Genomic DNA, 20,405 nt, shown 5'->3' on the forward strand with positions numbered 1-20,405 from the left:
CAAGAAGCCCTTTCTTTCTTTTTTTTTTTTTTTGTATAAAAGAAACAGAAAATTATTATTTTGGCCCTTTTGACCTTATTCATCATTGCATGGGAATAAATAATTGCTTGCCGATGTGGATTGCTTGTTGGAGACTGTCACACGGATACTTCAACATACCCCCTCTGTCGTGTCCCCTTGTATAATACTTTTAATTGAAGTTTACACAAAAATTGACGTGTCCCGTGTCCTTTTAATCGAATCTGTGTGCCATAAGCTGGAGAGATCATTTATTTTCTTTTTGTCAAAAGAAATTCTTTAGCAGCGACAGTGATGCTTCCGCAATCATTTGAGGTTTGGTCTAACTAATGAATGGCCCATTATTATTTTTTAATTATAAGAATAACCAATTTGCTTTTGGTTTCAATTAGGTCGGGTTTGACCTGGGCCCGACCCGTACCAAACCTGATCTGGCCCAAAAGCGTCCCTGATAGTAATATGAAGCCAGGCATGGTTTGGGAAATTTCATACAAGACCTGGGTCTGACTTGAGTTTCGATTAAGACCCTTGATTTTTCAATCTAAAATGATAAAAAAATATTATTTTACCGGGTATGAACTGGGTCTGATTTATGTAATACATATAGTGCCCAGGTATGATTTTTCTTATAGCAGACCCCATAAGATCTGTCTATAAATGGTACCCACATCTCAAAACAGATCCGGGAACATATTCACCAGGGTCTGAAACAGATCCAACCCATTGACACCCTTAGTTTCAATGGAGAAGGCCGTTTGTGACCCATTGAGGGCCCTAAGGGTGTGTATGTGGGCAGGTTCTTGTTGGGTTACATCGTGTTCCATTTTGAATCGGGTTTAAAAATTATAATCAAAGCCAAACCAGTATGAATCGGTTTCGGTTATGGGTTTATTGTTTATTTTAGACCCTGATAGGTTATCCGGACTGGTGTGTATATTAGGTAGGGTAGATACCGTATTTGGGGAGCAAGTACAGATGGGTTCAGATGTGAAATGGGTCATGTAGATGGGATTTGGTAAAAAAGCAGTGTGGGTATTGAGAGGACTTAGCTGTGGAAATAATTCATATTCGTTTTAGTTGGGGTAGGGTCGGAGCTGGTTCGGACTCACCTGGGTGCGAACCTGGATCTGATTTTGAGGCGCTGGTACTGAGTTCTAACTGGAGTCCGATTGAGTCTGCCATATGAAAAATCAGGTCCTATAAAGACTACATGAACGAGACCTGGTTCATACCCAACAAAATAGTATTTATTATATTTTTTACATAAAAAAAATCATGGGTCTTTTAACCAAAACTCAGTTAGGACTTGGGTCTGTTATGAAATTATACAAACCATATCCGGCTCCATACACTAATCGAAACTTTTGGGTTGGACCTGGATTATAATCTGGTCTCCTTCTTTATCACCAAACCTTAATCCTATAGGGTTTGGTACAGGTCGGGTCTGGGTCAAACCCGACTCATTGACACCCCTAGGTTCAAATTAAGCACATTGCTGATCAATTTGGGCTCAAACCATGTTAAAGAAGGTTAAATTTGACTGGGAAAACAATAAATTTAGGGGGCAACTAGCGTTTTACAAAAAATATTGAGATGATTTTGTCTAGGTAGCTACACAAAAGCAGGAATGAATATGTGATCATATAGAGCTTCACTTTTTCAATCCATTCGGGTATGAATCAATTAGGGTTGTTATAGGCATGGGTATGGATCGTTTTGATGTAAGTCGGGCGTGTACAAACGGGTTTAAATCTTAAAATTTCATGCACAAGAGCCACTCCACTTTTGAAGTGGGTGGTCTAAGTTTTGGACCTGACAATAGCCATGCGTCTATTAATGTTGGGTCATGTTGGGTTTGATTGGATCATTTCACGTTATCTGATCCATAGTCACAAATATCGGCTACTTTTGAAAATCTCCCATTTTTATCATGAGATTTTCAGAAACCGATATAATCTGAAAACAAAACCTGATATTTCTAAATATCATCTATTTTGAAAATGTATCACATTACTAGCACATCATTTGTATTTTATATATTTTTATATTGCATATTTTTCTTGTTTTATGCATTTGTATAAAAATCTGACAACAATTTTATGAGATTTTTACAAGATTTTTTTTTAAATTTATTGATAAATTTTCTTTTGCTGAGAGAAACCCAATGACATTGTTTCTGACTATAATTGGGATGATAATCGATACCAATTTAGCCATCCAATGCCTGTTGAGATATGTATTTTATCTTGCCAAAATGATAGCAAAATAGCTAGCATTGAATGTCGCTTTTACCCTTCACATGCGCGATATATTACTCTGCACTTCGGGTGCCGCATATGCCCACTTAAAATGAGGTCTGCACATTTTTTTTTCCGGACTACACAAAGTTTGCATAAAATTATATGTGAACTTTCTGTTAAACTCGAATTTCATTTCGAAACATCGCAAATACCTGATGAAGTTGACATATATATCACGAAGTTCGCATAAACATGTGCGAACTTCCTCTTAAACTTAAAGCTCAGAACTTCCCAAATACCTAACGAAAGTAGCATATATATATCTTACGAATTATGTGCAAACTTTCTATTGACTTCAAAACATCACTAACTTCCTGACTAAGTTCGTATATACCTCATAAAGTTCACATATATTTTAGAAAGTTTGCACATATTTTTACCCCATGTATAAAAGCCGAAACACCTCACCCTTGGGCTATTTTCGCATATTTTTTTAGGGTTATTTGTGGTCCCCAAGTTGCTTCCTGCCGTTGAATTTTTTGGCAACTATTTAGGAAGGACTTCATCATCGAGTATTCCAGAATGATCGACGATTATTTTTTCAGGTAAGCATGTTTTTAATGGTTGAACCAATTATTTTTTTAAATAGTAATATTTTTCATTTGTTTCGGCAATTCGTATGCCACTATCCTTCATTTTTTTGTTTATATGTTGTATATCTTGAATAATAAACAAGGTATATTGGGCACAATGTTTGATTTTTTTTGTTGTTTTCTTAACAATTCAGGGTTTTACATTGTCAATCGATTATTCTATTTTTTTTTTGCAATGCTTTTTCAATATCCTATGCATTGTGTTTCTGTTGCCCGCCTATTTACCTATATTTCTTGTACAATATGGCCACTGAAAAAACAGTAGTGGAGGGGTTTACTCTTGGATCATTTTCTACTGTTGCACAACATAAAAAGTTAAAGAAAAAAAATTATGAACTGAGTCATCCTATGTGTTATGTATGTCCGATGTTTCGATATTAGCAGTCGTGAGATATATGCAACCTTCATCAGGTATTTGCGATGTTCCAAAGTTTCAATTTAAGAGAAAATTCATGCATATGTTTATGCAAATTTCATGATATATATACAAACTTCGTTAGGTATTTGCGATGTTTCGATACGAAGTTCGAGTTTAACAGGAAGTTCACATATAATTTTATGCGAACTTCATGAAATCTAAAAAAAAAAAAAGTACAAACCTCATTTTAAGTGGGCCTATGCGGCACTCGAGAAGCGGGATGATATATCACAAAAACTTCATCAATTTTTGTGCATGCCAAAGGTAAAAAGAACATTCCAATGCTGACTAAATATTTGCTGTTATTGAACGTACCATACTATTTCGCTGGAACTTATGAGGATAAGCAGTTTCAATTCAATTTAAAGACGTAGATATATTCATCATGGTTTTTTTGCTAGGGATTGCAAGATTGTTTATGTTTTTTTTACATAAAAAATATGATTTTTGAGTCCTGAAATTTCCGTCCAGTGTGGGTCAATGAATTTTGAAGCCCTTGAACAACCCACCTATACATGATAAAAAAACATGATCTCTACTAAGAAAATAACGTAGGTTATATCTGTTAGGTTTGGTTTTATAATATAAAAAAGTTTAAAAAAAAAAGGATGATTTCTACTCAATAGCATAGTACGTTCAACAGTCGCTAATAACATATGTTTTTTCTTTTCTTGCTTCTAGGGGCTGCATATGGAGTCCAAACCAGCAATAAAAATCTAGGGATGTCTTTTTATTTATTTATTTTTATTTAGAGTGAAAAAGCCAGGGATGTCAATTGCATAGGCTTGGACTGGATACTCAATATCAGCACAAAAGTTGTTTGGTCAGCTTTCCTAAGTCTTGTGGATCTGATGTAACAAATGGTTGGATTTGGTAAGACATCAAAGTGGCAGGCCCAAAAGTGTACAAATCAAGTTGGGTCAAATCTGAATATGGTGTTACAAAAGACATCTAAATAGAAGCTAATCAGATTTGAATTACAGAAGGATCTTCCTGACTCAGTGTGGAGCTCAGTTTTGAATATTGGACACCCTTCTCCCTTCTGTCCCCTGTGCAAGGTAGGGTGGTTTGCTAATCTTGAGTTTAATTAGGCTGAATTTTGTTATCACCTATATGTCATGTCACAACAACAACACCATTTTGGCCTGATTGACTTCACAGCTCACTGATGGAACGGCGACAGAGAAAAGACCTACCAAAGATCCATAGAGAAAACCACAGAGGTGGTGGTATCCCATGTGTTAAGCGGGGCCCTGTGCCAAGCTCAAGGCCCAGGTTCGAATCCCTCTTCCCCACATGGGGCTTAAGAGATATCTGGTAGGGGTCTGCCTAACCCCAGCTTGCCTTTCACACACACACAAAAAAAACTTCCATAGTGACAAAATTTAAAAAACAGAAAGATCTCAGCAGACAAAAACTCATGAAAAATATTTTTTTATGTAAATCTTGCATTTTATGGAAAAATCTTGTCAATAAAAAATAAAAATAAATTTAAATTTAAAATATTAAAAATAAAAAAACAAAATTTTTAATGATAAATAACTGATAAAAACATAAATATCTCATTTAAAACAAGTTATTTATGTTTCTGAAAAAAAATTGTGAGAAATTGAAAATATCATGAGAAATTTGAAAATATCATGAGAAATTGCCGTTTTTAACTTTAAGATAATTTCTCACGATGCATCGCAAGATTTTCATAAATCTCATGAGTGTAGGTAGGTGGGATCATGGATGTTATTGAATAGGGAATGCAATTGTGGTTCTTATGAGTCCTTCATCTCCTACCTAATGCATGATGCATCTAACTACCTGGCAATTTTTTTGTTCCGTAATACCATAATGGAGCTTGATACGCTACTAGATCTAATAACATGACACGACAAATGACACATAAAAACATTATATTTTATTTAATATTTTTTATTAGTTTTAATATAAATAATAATAATAAATTTTGTTTGTGCCCTCATGCTTAGGGATGATAGTGGACCTGGGAAAAATGGGGTCCCGCTGCATTTGGATCGGGAATGGAGGAATGAAACAGGAAACTCATGCAGGAATAGACTTGTATTTTTGCATGCCCTGCCGCTCCTCGTCTCCGATCCCGGATCCCCGATCCCCGATCCCTATCCCCGTTAGTAAAATAATTAAATACCTTTTGGGATGACAGTGGATCTGGAAGAAATGGGGTCTCACCCCACCACGCCGGGTTTGGACCAGGGATAGAGGACATGAGGCGGGGATGGAGGTTAAACTCAAAATCGGTGCCGGAATGAAGGGTCCTAACCTGGTAGTTACCGGGCCGAAACTCAACCCATTATATGCATGGGCCGGGCCTGTGTCGGTCCACAGGCTACTAGGCCGACTTGATGATCCTGAGCTACGTAATTATTTTTTTAGTAGCTGTTTTTTTTTTGAAAAGCATTTTAGTAGCTGGTTGCATATTAACTTTGTAATTATTACTATTTACCTAATTAGTTGCATTGATTATATAAAAAATAAAAAGATAATTAGATGGGTAATCTTTAATTTAATTCATTGCTTTTGGTATTATATGAATCAATTTATAAACTTTACTTAAAAATTACCTACAAATGTATTTGGGCTGGGCTAGCCCGGCCTGCTGAATGTTGGACAATTGGACTGGGGTCATGGGCAGATCGTCAAACCCAAATCCGTTCAAAACTGAACCAATACTCAGCCCGTTAATAAATGAATCGAACCACACTTAAAACCCGATGAGCCTAACTCTAAACGGTTCTGAGCCGGCTTGGCTGGGTCCGATGCCCACCCTTAGTCTAAGGACGAGGAAGGTATCCTTGCAATTGATTTGCGCTATGGTTGTCAGAAATAGGCACGCTTGATATTTGATACGCTGGAAAAAAGTGGCACAAAAAAGTCTGTTGAAAAAACTGTTAGCCGGAAAAAGTGGGAACCTTAGGAGTTTGCTTTTTTCTTCAATTTTGAGAATATTTTATTCTCCATTAAACATCCTTAAGCTAGGATGTCAATGGGTCGGGTTTGACCCAGCCCCGACTCATACCAAACCATATAGGGTCAGAGTTTGGTAACAAATAAGAAGGTCTGATTAGAATCTGTGTCAGATCCGAAGAGTACGATTAATATACGGAGCAGGTTATGATTTGTCAAATTTCATAGCCCCGGGCTTGAGTAGAGTTCCAATTAAGAATGATAAAAAATATTATTTTACTAGGTATGATTTGGGTCTGGTTCATGTAATTCTTATAGGATTCAGGTATGGTTATTCTTATAGTAGGTCTGATTAGACTCAGGTGCAGACCCGGTACTATCATCTCAAATCATGTTTGGGTCTGATTTTAGCTGGGTCCAAACAAAACCCGACCCACCCGACCCGTTGACACCCCTACCCGGAGCAGGGCTCTTTTTTGGCACTTTTGGAAGTGCCATGGGATTCGCATCATATGGGAAAAGATGTTCCCATGCATCCTTTTTTGATACTATTAATATGCGCCCACTAGTTTAGGGTTTAGGGTACGTGAAGGTTTAAAGTTTTTACTGTTTTTTACTTGAAATGCATATTGATATGCTCTCAAAAAATATGATAATAGATTTTAGTAAACAATATTATGGGTACTAAGATTTTGAATTTTTGACATAAAATAGTAAAAAGATTTCATCCTAGCAAAAAGACACTTAGTAATCGAAAAAATACACATGCATATTTAATCTATTAGTAGTGCTTTATTTTTCAAGCTAATTCAAAAGCCTCAACTAAAATGATGTCTTTTTTTTTCCAAAAGGAATGAAAATGGTGTCCTTATTGCAATAAAATTGTTATTTTTATATGAAATGTATATGTATTATATGAAAATTGGGAAACTGTAATATATGCAAACTAGCAAAATATGTAAACAGGTATGAACCAAGATTTTCATAGTTTTTTTTTTGCAAATCGAACCCTGGAGATGCATTCAACGTGGTTCATTTGTTTGGAATCGACTACTGAATCACAGTAATTGGATCAAGAAATATGATTTTTTATGCTTGCATATTTATGAAAATTCTGAGCCATTGTATTTCAAGCCTTAAAAGATCCTTCATATACATCACATCGGATTATCCAACAGTTTGTTTCTATATAATCATGCATCTAGATCGCATCTGTATGGTGAAATTTTAAAATAAAAATAAAAATAAAAGCCTTTAAAAATCTCTGTTCACACAGCTTACATATTTAACTGGTTCACATACTTTAATTACCATCTATTTCATATGTGACCCATTTATATTTATGTGACCACTTGGCAAATCCCATCCGTTTGCAGTTTTGACAAAGAGCAGATCGAGATAGATTTTAACTACACTGGTTTTGTAAAAGGCAAAGGATTAGAGATTTAGATTATAAAAAAAAGGGGTTAGCAATTCAATTATAACCTTATAATTTTATTTTATTTTCATTTAGTTTATGGGTCGGATTGCTTGCGTCGGCCTGCGGCCTGACCCATATCCAGCCTGCCAAATCTGAGGAAACCCTAGGTCGGCCGAGGGCCAAGCCTGTTTCCTGTGCCCACTAGGGATGTAAATGTTTAGGATTCAGGTATGATATCCACCCAAATCCAAATCCATTAGTCAGTTTCGGTAGCCTAAACAGGATCCGATTAATAATCAAGTCTATAATCCATATAAAGTTTTTCAACCGAATCCGAACGCATGTAAATGTCGGATTTTAAGCAAGTTGATTAAAGATTTAGTTTTGGTTGATCCCCATCTGACTTCAAATCCAAATTCAAATTGGATTATGCTAGATTCAATTAAGTCAGACTCGGAAATGTCTTGATTCAACCCGAGTCCAACCTGTTTCCATCGTACTGGCCACCTCCAGGGGGGGGGGGGGGTTAATGGGTCGGGTTTGACCTGTACCCCACCTGTACCAAACCCTATAGGGTCAGGGTTTGATGACAAAGAAGAAGGTTAGATTATAACTAGGGTTGAACTTAAAGGGTTAGTATATGGAGCCAGATACGGTTTGTAAAATTTCATACCAGACCTAGGTTATACCCGAGTTCTGATTAAGATTCGACGATTCGTGATTCTTTTTAATGTAAAAGAGAGAGAAAATATTATTTTGTAGGATATGTCCCGGTTAGACACGATCAGACCCGAGTCCGGACCTGTTACCGGTACCTCAAAGCCAGAATCCGACCCGTTCCGTACCGAACGCGAGTGTCCCCAATTCCCAAACCGCGAGCTCTTTCTAACGACCATTTGCAGGAAACAAGAAGGGGAGGAACTTTGTTTGTAATTCTTTCTGAGCTTTGTTGGGGGGGGGGGGTGTAAGACCATAAATTGGTTCTTCGTTGGGTTAATGTTTGTGGGTTTTTGCTAGTTTTTGATCCGGGAATGAGAGAGTTATTGTGTGTATGGTGAATTGAGCTATAAACTGCAGTTTGAACTTTGATGGGTTTTTTCCCATTTTCATAAGGTCTAAATTTGTGGGTGTTTTTCTCTGTAAGACAAAAAGGATTATAGTTGAGTAATCTTGGTAAATTTTACTGCTTACATATCATTTTTACTTGATTTGGTGCCAAAATAGGCCCTTCCACGTTGAAATTCACTATATGTTAAGATATAAACACCCCGAGCAAAGTATTTTAACCGTTGTATACCCGTAGGATAATCCTTGTCCTAAGCTTGACGATGAAAAATTAGTAATCAACTAGCTCTTAGCCATTGACATGATAAAAGTTTATCATTAGCTGACTATTGTGCAGATGTTTGGAAGATAATGACACAATTAACCTATTTTATTTGTGAAGAATGTATGAGTTTATGTAGGATAAAGATGAATACTCTTACAATCTTCTTGTTGTTTTAGTAGTGGGATGAGATGAATGCATATGGGCTGCTATTTTGGTGTCCATACAGTTTGGTTATCGAATGCGAATAATTGAATTTTCTAGATTTGTTTCAAGATGTATTCAATCTGCACCTCATAAATCAACGTGAACTGTCGCTTTCTTATATGAATCCAGAGGCATTTTAAGGCTGACACTAAAGAGATGTTAAGGAGGAGTTTGGAAAATAAATGTGATGGAGCTAGCTCACCTGGAAAAGGAACGAATATGATTTTATGAATAAGAATGAGTTATCAATCAGCAAATATCATTTCTTTCTCCAAGAACACTAAAAATACTTCTAGTGGTACAAGAAAAGATTGCTTATTTATGTCAGTATAAAATCTTGTAACTCATAGCAATCCCCTTTCTGAAACACCAGAATGTTGAAATTTGGATATTTAATGAAGGAAAATATTGTTCTGTTAGCAGTACCTTCCCTGTCAACCAGAAATGCAGCAACAAAAACATGATTACTTGCAAATTTTCTCAAAAATGTTCTTGCCTTGTCTTGTTGCATTTGAATTAGCTGGGATGTAAAACTGCATTAGCATCTCAATTGCATGTATAAAATGTCCTCTTTAGATTTGATGTCCTATATCCTGGTCCTGCTTGTAGATGGCTTCTGTCTCAGGCAATAATTATGCCTTGGTTGTTTTCTCTGAGGTTTCGGTTACCGTCATCATCTTGATTTTGTTGCTGAAGGGGTAGATGCTGGTCTTAGTCGTGGGTGCCTTCTGTCTCGGGCAATATTATTCCCTAGTTGTTTTCTCTAAAGTTTTGGTTACCATCATCGTCTGGATTTTGTTGCTGAAGGGGCAGATGCTACTAATTTCTTCAGATCACCACATTGGTGTCACAAACAGACATCACCAGCAACTTGTTGCTTACAAGGTACATCAGTGCCATGCCTTTCACAATAAGTGCAGGATGGTCCATGGTCACATGAACCACAGGAATGTGGATGTTATGTAAATTCATTCTTGTGACGCATCTTTTTCGGTTTATATCTTCGGATTCGTTTAGTCCTAACTAAACTCATTTGATGAGGATGTCAGCTGTACAGAGAGGTCCAACATGACTGGGTAGGAAATCAAGTGGTCTTCTTCTTTCAGGAATTGATTCTTAATGGAATATACTACCTGCCTTTGTACTTCTTATTCTGAAATTATTATTAATATATTTGTCTTATTTTAAATTTCTATATTGAAAATCCATTTGTTTTTTCCAAGGTGGAGAGGTGTAAACGGAACTGTAAGCCTGGTGAGCAGGTTATATGTTCCCCCTTGAACAGGGCAGTTAGCTACATCTCATGTTCGGGGGTCCCAAAGAGCACCACGTATGTAGGCATGTGGGTCTCGTATCCCCATGTTTGTCAGCATTAATTAGTGTTGGAGTTTGATGCGATTGCAAAGACTTAAGTACCCTCTCTTCCATTGGTGCCAAAAAAAATGACGATTCTTGAAAATGAGTGGTTGTAAAGACTTAAGTGCCCCGAAGATGATTATTTAAGACCCAGTCTCTGCATTGCAGGATTATTCGAGAAAGAAATCTCCCCTGGAGGAGGCCATGAACATCAACCCTCTCACTCTCTCTCTCCCTTCTCTTTCTGCTTCTGTGCACATCCAGTAGAAGATCCTACATTGCTCCATTAAGCACCGACTGACCTGCACATTGATTGTTGTGGAGTCTGATTCAGAGTTTTTACCCTTACAGGAGGAGGGTTTGGGGGCGCATCCCAGCGTGGGTAGCATCATTCAACTAAATGAGTTGTAGATCCTGATTCAGAGTCTTTACCCTTACAGAAGAGAGGTCTGGGGGCTCCTCTCAGCGTGGGTAACATCATTCAACTTGAAGAGTTATGGAGTCTGATTTAGAGTTTTTACCCTTACAGAAAGAGGGGTCTGAGGGCTCCTCCCAGCGTGGGTAGCATCATTCAACTTGAAGAGTTGTGGAGTCTGATTCAGAGTTTTTACCCTTACAGAAGGGGGGTCTGAGGGCTCCTCCCAGTGTGGGTAGCATCATTCAACTTAATGAGTTGTGGAGCTTGATTTAGAGTTTTTGCCCTTATAGGAGAAGGGTTTGGGGGCTCCTCCCAGCGTGGATAACATCGTTCAACTTGATTCGTTGTGGAGCTTGATTCAGAATTAATTTTTGCCCTTGCAAGAGAGGGGTTTGGGGGCTCCTCCCAGCGTGGGTAGCATCGTTCAACTTGATTCGTTCTGGAGCCTGATTTAGAGTTTTTGCCCTTACAGGAGGGGGGTCCGGGGGGTCCCCCCGGCACGGGTCCCGGGTGTCATGGTCAAAAAATGCACAGAGTGTCGTGGTGAGAAAGATATATGTTTGTTCCAAGCAAGGTTGGAAGAAATCAATGGAAAATCCAATAAGGAGTATACCAAAATCAAGATGTGGATGTCAAACAAGAATGATGTTGTGCAACTCAAATAACACAGAATAATAGGGGTCTGGTTTTTAGTTAAAATGAGGAATGAAATGACAATAGAAATCACTGAAAATTTACAGGAATAAACTAGACTCAATAACAAAGACACCACTTTTTACGGATTTGGAATATGACCTCCGGTCAGAGAGATATGACCCTGACAAGTTGATCATAATTCAGGTAGCGATTTACAGCGATTTGATTACTGAATAACACTACAAATCGCTATAGTGATTTGCGAAAGACACTACAAATCGCTATAGTGAAATCCAACAACACTATAAATCGCTGTGGGGCTCGTTGAAGACCCCAAAACACTATAAATCACTATAGTGATTTGCGGAAGACACTACAAATCGCTATTGAAAAGTCGGATAACAGTATAAATCGCTGTGGGGCTCGTTGGAGACCAAAAAACACTATAAATCGTTGTGGAGCTCGTTGGAGACCCGAAAATACTACAAATCGCTGTAGGAAAACCTGATAATACTACAAATTGCTGTTGGAAGACCCAAAAAAAATTTCTGGGGGGAGCTCCTGAAACCCCCTCATATAAGGCCAAAACTCTAAATCAGGCTCCACAACTCATAAAGTTGAATGATGTTACCCACGCTAGAAGGAGCCCCCAAACCCCCTCCTGTAAGGGCAAAAACTATGAATTAGGCTCCACAACTCATCAAGTTGAACGATGCTACAGTCAGTGTGCATGTGAGTCGGTGTTTGATGGAGCAATGTAGGATCGTTTGTTAGATGTGCACAAAAGTAGAGAGAGAATGGAGAGAGAGTGAGAGGGTTGATGTTTATGGCCTTCTCCAGGGAAAACTCTTTGACTTCCTTGATTTCTTCTCTAGAGAGAGAGAGGTTTTTACAGTGTTTTACGGAGAAAGAAGAAGAAGACTTTGAAGAGTCAACATCATCCTCGACTTTTTGGGTGGATGACATGTTTGTCCTTTTTTGAACTGTTTGTTTTTTTTTTTTTGAATGAAAGGCATTTTTGTCATTTTCTCAAACCATCGCTTTATGAGAAGAATAACAAGAAAGGGTACTGAAGTCTTTGCAACCACACCAGACTCCAATGCTAAGTGATGTCAACATACAGGGGAATACGAGCCCCATGTGCTTGTATACGTATACGTGGTGCTCATTCAGACCTCCGAACACAGCCGTGGGATTCAGAGAACATACACCACCCTCTCGTAAGCCTGTTCCTGGAAGAACAAAAGTTGGCCCTTTTCCAAATGATTCAGTTTTTATATTTCTGCCCTCTACGTAGCTTGCACTATTTATCATTGGTAGTCTTCAGACTTAAGGTTGCAAGTACCGACATCTGCTGACAAATGTTGTATTGCCATGTGATTTCCGGAAGCTAGTTTTATTGAAGTTTAGTTCATACAATACGGGATCTGATTTAGGCATGGTCATGGATCTGGTCCACTGCACCATGGACAGATTATCATCATGGACCAATCTGCTTTATCCACCTCTCCTAGACATTGGATCCTTCCACATCCTCTTGGTGTTTCCAGAAACGTGGGGGAACAAGTAGGTTGAGGATGAAAATTTGTCTCCATTGCCGTTGGAATTATTTGCTCCCTCTGTCCTTTATTTAGAAAAAGAAAAAGCCATTTAATTTCACAGATTCTGGTAGAAATTTCTTTCTACTTAAGGTAGTGTTTTTGAAGTACTAGTGGTCTGCTTTCATCAGAACTCACACACAATGTTAATTTGATTGACAGGCACTAGAAAGGAGAAAAAAAAGGGAACAGCAACTTACATAATCTAACAAGAAAACAACAAAGAAAAAAAGGAGGATAAAAACAGCTAGTGGAAGAGATTCTAACATCTGGCTGCATGAATTTACATTCCAAATATGGACCTGATTATCATGTTCTGATTTACATGAACAAGAAACTAAAGCGCTTCGTGATTCTGTTGCAGATTGATTTTCCTGAACATTGTGGTTGAAATTTATATCCTGAATCTGAGCAAGCTTCCTATCCAAGTTGGGGTATTTTGATTTGATTGTAATTGGACACAACCAAACCTGTCATGGCTATAGCTGCTGCTGTGGTTGTGGCGGCTGTTCACCCTGCCACGCCCAAACTATGTCCTTCAGAGAAGGTTTCAGACCCTGATTGCAAAACTTCTGGTATTCCAACGTATCTCCCGATGATTTCTTTACCTCTACAACGTAAAATGAAGGAGTTACTTCAAAGATCTCTGCATCAATGCTTAACTGGCCTTTCCTTCCTTCTTCGCGTCCCTGCAATTTCACTGTTCCATCCTTCTTTTTCACCTTGAATTTCTCTGTCTCTGCAATCTCCTCAAGCTTTGAGATGATTGCAGAAGCTGGTTTGGTCGTTGTGAACCTTTCTTCTTGCTTCATGTTAGTCCCTTCCTCAAATAACCCAGAAAGATCAAAACCCCGAGACCGAGAAATGATGTCAAATGCATTTAAACAAGTGGGTTTTACTTGAATCTTCTCAACACCACCATTGCAATCAGCAGCTGTGGATTCGAAGGCAGCATCAATATCATCAGAACTAGCCTGTTCCTGCTCCTGAATTTCAACAGGCTTAAAGCCCTTCTTGAACCAGGGATTCTCCATGATTCTAGCAATGGTTATTCTGGACTTGGGGTTTGGATCAAGAACCTTAGATAGAAGCTTTCGAACTTCGGGAGGAATCCACTGTGGGCATTTGAATTCCCCTTTGCTTATTTTTCTGTACATCTCCATGAGATTAGGATCATGAAATGGAGGATAACCTGCCAACAAAACAAATAGGATCACGCCGCATGACCAGATATCAGCTTTTGCACCATCATAACCTTTCTTGTGTATGATTTCTGGTGCTACATAAGCTGGTGTTCCGCATGTGGTGTGCAACAGGCCGTCAGTGCGCTTGCATTCGGCTAGGGCGCTCAGTCCAAAATCAGATATCTTGAGGTTACCGTTCTCGTCTAGAAGGAGGTTCTCCGGCTTCAAGTCCCTGTGATAGACTCCCCTGCTGTGGCAGAAATCAACTGCACTGATCAACTGCTGGAAGTATCTCCTTGCCACATCTTCCTTGAGCTTTCCCTTGGCCACCTTGTTGAAGAGTTCCCCGCCCTTGGCGTACTCCATCGCAAAGTAGATCTTCGTCTTGCTAGCCATGACCTCGTGAAGCTTGACTATGTTGGGGTGGCGAACCAGCTTCATGACAGAGATCTCGCGCTTTATCTGGTCGATCATCCCTACTTTGAGTATCTTCTCCTTGTCGATGACCTTGATGGCAACGCTCTGGCCGTTCGCAAGGCTCCTTGCATGGTAGACTTTCGCGAACGTGCCTTGACCCAGCAGCTTCCCGAGCTCGTACCTGCGCATCAGGACGCTGCCCTTCTCCATCTTCGGATTGTAATTGGAAAGAAACAAGGGCAGCTGCTGGATCTGTTGAGGACTATCTGTTCTTTAGATGCCTATTGTAGCCAATTCATTTTGTTGGGTTGCTTTCAAGTTTTCTCATCAGAAACAAGAAGAGATCACCGGTACCTTCCATGACTGGTGATCTCTGTATGACATAAAAGGCCTCTCCTTAGATGTTCAGTGCCAGCTTATAACTTGGCATCTTTCTGCATCTCCAAGTATAGAAAAACAATGATGAGCATCTCAGGAAGAAAATCTTGTATCAAATTACAATGAGAAAACAAGGGGAGGGGAGGGGGTATCTGCTTGTTCCTTGGAACCAAATCAATTGTTCTGAGGCTGGCCTAAAAACCAATCAATCAATCATTGAATGATACCAAGAAGGAAAAAAAATAGCATACCATGCATGGAAAGTCTGCAAATATATATATATATATATAGAGAGAGAGAGAGGGGTCTGGGTTGTGGTGAGGACAATGAGTATAAAAGTAGCAAAAAATTTTTGAGAGAAAAAAATTAGCAAATTTTTTGATAAATTGAGGGGCGTCAGGTCTACCTTCCCCACCGGATTGTCGGGTAATATATGCGGTCATTGTCTTCTGGAAAGGTATTGCTCACTATTTTGAAACTTTAAAGGGCATACTTGTAATTCAAGAAATAAAAAAATAATGGGGAAGATGCCCAGTTAAGGATGTAAACAACTCACCAACTTGGGCTCCACTTGTCTTCACATCTTATTTTTTCTCTTTTTCTTTTTATTTATTTCACGAGAAAATGCACTTGGGTTTGGAAGCCTGGCTGCATTGGTCTTAGCATGGTGTACCTACAGGCATTATCTCGGTGGTGTAACACTTTATCCTTGTCCTGTCCTGTCCTGTCCGTCAATCAAATGCCCTGTAAAGAACCTCCTACTTTGCCTCGCAGAATAGGGTACCCGCACGAGGATTCGAACTCAGGACAGGAGATCAAAGTGGGTACACCATGTTTCTATGGGAAAATAAGGGCCTCCTTGATCAAACTAGTTTGAGTCAAACCGGTTGCACTGAAATGGACAAAGACAATGGAGCCCATGGCACAGCATAAACCCAACTACTGGTCATGATCATCACCACGTGGTACCAGCCAGGAGCACATGGCTTTCTTGAATTTATTCCACCAGCCAAGAAAGCAATGTTGTCGGTGTCGGCTGCGTATCGGCCTATATGTATCGTATCGGCAGAAAATTGAATTTATTTTTTAATAAATATAAGCAATACATAAAATTAATTTTAATATTATGTTAATGGGTCATGTTCTGATTGACACATAATATTTTTGTAATTATTTTTTGGCCGATTCAGAACTATTCACTTAAGTATCGGGCCGATTCCCCTGAATCATTGGCCAAACTATGCATGGCCGACACCGATACTGACAACTTTGATAAATTTAGACTTAATATAAGAGGCACATTTATGTAAATATCCTTATTGTGGTGCATGCAACTCCTCCTATCAGGCTATGACACTTGTCAATGCTCACAAGGACCAGAGGTTGTAGGTTACCCTACGAGGATGTATGTCGATTGTCGTCTTATAAGGTCAAGTGGGCCCCTGTCAGCCCCTAACAATCCATAACTAGAGGGCTTGTGGCTTGGAAGGTCACAGGTGTGTGGGGGCATAGAGAGCATACAAGGGCCTCATATTTGATTATGAGTGAGACCTACCGATTCACCCACTGCATCATTAATCTTTTATATTAAGATCAACGTACGTATGTGCTCACTCATATCTTCTTTGCCTAGCAAGACTCTTTTAAGGGTCACACTTGAGATATGCACTTAGTGAGTGGCAATTCAAGAAGGCCACTCTAACCTGACCTTCGACTCTATCTCATTGTAGGAGCAACTTTATTAAACTAATTTGACCCCAAAGTACAAAGATCTAATGCATATTCTAATGAAAGTGGGAGCTTAGAATTTAGTTTTACCACTTCAATAAACCAAAAATCACCTCATTAATTGAATACCATGCATGGTGCTCCTCAAAGTTGGTTGTATATGGTTGCTTGACTTTGTTCTAAATCAAGATTTTGGATCCAACAAAGCCAACTCTAGTTTGGCTTCTAACTCATGCCATTCTCTCCTTTCATTGTTTTTATTAGATAATCATAACTAAAGACTCCAACAACTTAGAACTGCAATCTACGCTACGATATTAACAATGATATAATTAGGGCCGGGTGTCAATGGGTTGGGTTTGACCCAAACCCGATCCATACCAAACACTATAGGGTCAGGGTTTAGTGTTAAATAAGAAGGTCCGATTAAGATCTGGGTCGGGTTGATTCGGACCCAACCCATACCGATTCCTATAAGGTCAGGGTTTTGTGATAACCAATTAAGATTTGGGTTGGACCTGAAGGGTCTGATTCATATATGGAGCCGAGTATGATTTGTGAAATTTCATACCAGACCCGAGCCCGACCCGAGTTTCGACTAAGATCCATAAACTTTCAATGTAAAAAGGATAAAAAATATTACTTTAATGGGGTTCATGTAAGCCTTATAAGATCAAGGTATGGTTTCTCTTATGGTGGGTCTGATTGAACCCAGGGCCAGACCCAGTACTAGCATCTCAAACTAGGTTTGAGTCTGGTTCCACTTGAGTCCAAACCAAACCTGACTGGTTGACACCCCTAGATATAATGGTTTCTCCACTTAATTGTGAGATCGTAATGATGCAAAAAGGACCACTAACTCAACTTACCAAGTGTATATTTATTTTTTTATTTAGTGTGAAGCTACCACCGGTGTGGTTTGGACGTCCAGATATTGGTTGAAAGTCATCATGTTGATTATAGACTCTTTTTTTTTTTAATAAGCAAGCCGGGGTTGGACAGACCCTTACGAGTCTATTTCATATCAAAATCTGTCATCAGTGTCAATATCCATAGTGTAAAGCCTTACGAGTACTGGATAGTTTTTCATTTAGCTTAAGCCTCTTTTTTTTTTACAGAGAAAGCTGGGGTTAGGCAGACCCTTACCAGTTATACAACCATACCATTGGGATTCGAACTTGCAACGTCCAAATACAAAGTGTCGTGCACTAACTGCTCCTGCTAGACAAGGGGAGCACACGTTGGTCATTTGGCTTAAGCCTTGGCAAAAAGATGCACACCCCAGGTATCGAACTCTTGTCCTCTGTTGGCTTGAAAATCTTAGCCCTTGTGAACATCAGTTTTATATTAATATGCATAAACTACTAAAAGAAACTGAAGATTGAATTAATTGGGCGAGATAATGACTCGAACTCATAGTTCAAAAGCAGACCACTTTTCTTTTAAGGCTAACCGGAATAAATCATGTAGTTGGTTAGATAATTGATTATTCTTGTCATATAGGGGGCGTTTGGGATCCTCGCGGATCTCTATTAAAATCATCCATCTTTTCACAAGAAATTCGAGGATCTTAAGCCATATCCCAGATATCCTCTCATAGGAGGACATTGGATCTGATGTGTCCCCACACTAGATCTGGTCTTTGATGGATCATGGGCCTGTCTATGGATCTTATCCAGAGAGCCCTACTATTCAAACAGAGCCATAGATTCTTGACTTTACCTTTATAATCATCATAAAATGACAAAATTATCCTTTAAAATATAAAGTACATTCTTCCCTCTTGCTTTCACCACATATTTTTTCTGTTTTTCAGTTCTAGAATGTGTAGCTCGCCTTCACCCGGTTGCATGGTTGGACCAGCCATCTTCCACGTTTATATATATAGGTACTGTCTCTTTCTCTCTCTCTCTCAATTAATTTTTTTAGGCAACTTCATGAATTAATTAATGATTTATAGGTTATAGGGTTTCTTACATAAGTGAAAAAGCCCAGTAATAGTACTACTAGGGCTGACCCAGCTCAGTTCAGCTCGTCACAAACTCGTTTATGATCGGTACGTATAGCTGGTGAGCTGAGCCACGTGCAACTCATCCGGGAGCACCTACACCCATCTAGTAGAAAGTACCACATATGCAAATTGCATCTCAATCAGGATTGATAAATGTTTTCAACATAGTTTATTTGATAGGCATCATGTCTTGAATCATATTTTTTTTTGACATAAAATAAGATTTTTTAAATCATTAAATTTTGGTATATTGTGAACCGTTGAGTTTTTAAGGTCATAAAAATCTGTACAAACATCACAATCACATGATCCAAAACTTGTTTTCTAATTAAAAATGCATGAATATCATATCTATAAGTTCGATCTGATCGACCAAAAAACTCAAGAATTTTGAAAAATCAAAGCTTTTACTAAGTGGGAGTGAGTATGTATTCTGTGAACACTGTAGCATTACTATATATATATATATATATATATATATATATGAATTTTACTTCTTATTGCTTCTCAATCTCTTTTTTCTTACATTTTTGTATTAAAAAATAATATTTTTTTCATACTTGCATATTGATTTTATATCACTTTATTGTTATTTTCATGTGTTTTATTTCTTCACTCCTGCTCTTGCTTCGTACTACTTTTTTAATTCTCACTTTCTCTGTTTCAAAAGTGCCGGTCACGTACAGCACATTGAGAGAGATAGGTGACCTGTAAAATCACTTTTGAAATGTGATTTGACATCCTGGCCATTGATTATGTCATCATTAACTCTTTGTGAGCCTCGCAAGTTATACGAGGATGGTGGAATTAAAGTAATGGACGGTGAAGATGTCAAATCACTTTCTTAAAATGATTTGACAGATTATCTGATCTGCTGGTCCCTGGTTGGTAAAACAGCCTTGACGACCTTGCAGCGAAGGTCACCTCGTGTCTGTTTCGAACCATAAACATCCCAGGGACTGTGATCACCCCTGGCAAGGATGGCAGTCATTGTGGGCTACTGTAATCAATATTTTGAGTTGGTCCCTTTGAGTTTCGAACCATCAACCTAAATCTGGATCAAACTAGCTTAAAATTCAATATTTACACATAATTGGGTTCAGATTTTGTTGGATTCGGATCTTAGTTGGATTGATTCAAACTCAGATGCAAAACTCAATACCAAATCCAGATCCGAATTTGGCTACCAAATCCAACTACTCAGATCCAGACATCCCTACATAAAGCATAGTAACCGGACCCCATGTGATCAGCACCAGGGCTGAATCCAGTTCGGACGATCTTAGACCAAATAGCTCAGATTCAGGTCCTGGGTACGTAATGCAGATTCTCAAGAGCACCAATGTGTGTTACATATGTTAACTACAAACTGAATAAATCTAAGAGCATTTTCTTATCCAAATCAGACACTTAACCTAATTTTGGGCTTCATTTTTTTATTTCATTCCTGCCATACATTCCA

The 20,405-nt window shown here is 38.6% G+C and overlaps 1 protein-coding gene across 2 annotated transcripts; it reads right to left on the bottom strand.

Annotated features, from left to right (window-relative positions):
* Positions 1-13,355: 13,355 nt before the first annotated feature.
* On the bottom strand, positions 13,356-15,527 carry LOC149814270 (CBL-interacting protein kinase 5-like). Of its 2 annotated transcripts, none has more exons than XM_089988498.1 (2): positions 15,456-15,527; positions 13,356-15,260 (listed from the first exon to the last, which is right to left on the bottom strand). In XM_089988498.1, the coding sequence occupies exon 2, from the start codon at positions 15,034-15,036 to the stop codon at positions 13,705-13,707; it is 1,332 nt and encodes a 443-aa protein (XP_089844624.1). In that variant the 5' UTR covers positions 15,037-15,260; positions 15,456-15,527; the 3' UTR covers positions 13,356-13,704. The 2 variants fall into 2 exon arrangements, with proteins under 2 accessions (XP_089844624.1, XP_089844625.1); XM_089988499.1 differs by lacking the exon at positions 15,456-15,527 and having other exon boundaries at positions 13,356-14,513; positions 14,604-15,419.
* Between the last annotated feature and the right edge of the window lie 4,878 nt (positions 15,528-20,405).

This window comes from Nuphar pumila, chromosome 15 (assembly GCF_984573655.1).
Source record: "Nuphar pumila chromosome 15, dmNupPumi1.hap1.1, whole genome shotgun sequence".
Lineage (NCBI taxonomy): Eukaryota > Viridiplantae > Streptophyta > Magnoliopsida > Nymphaeales > Nymphaeaceae > Nuphar > Nuphar pumila.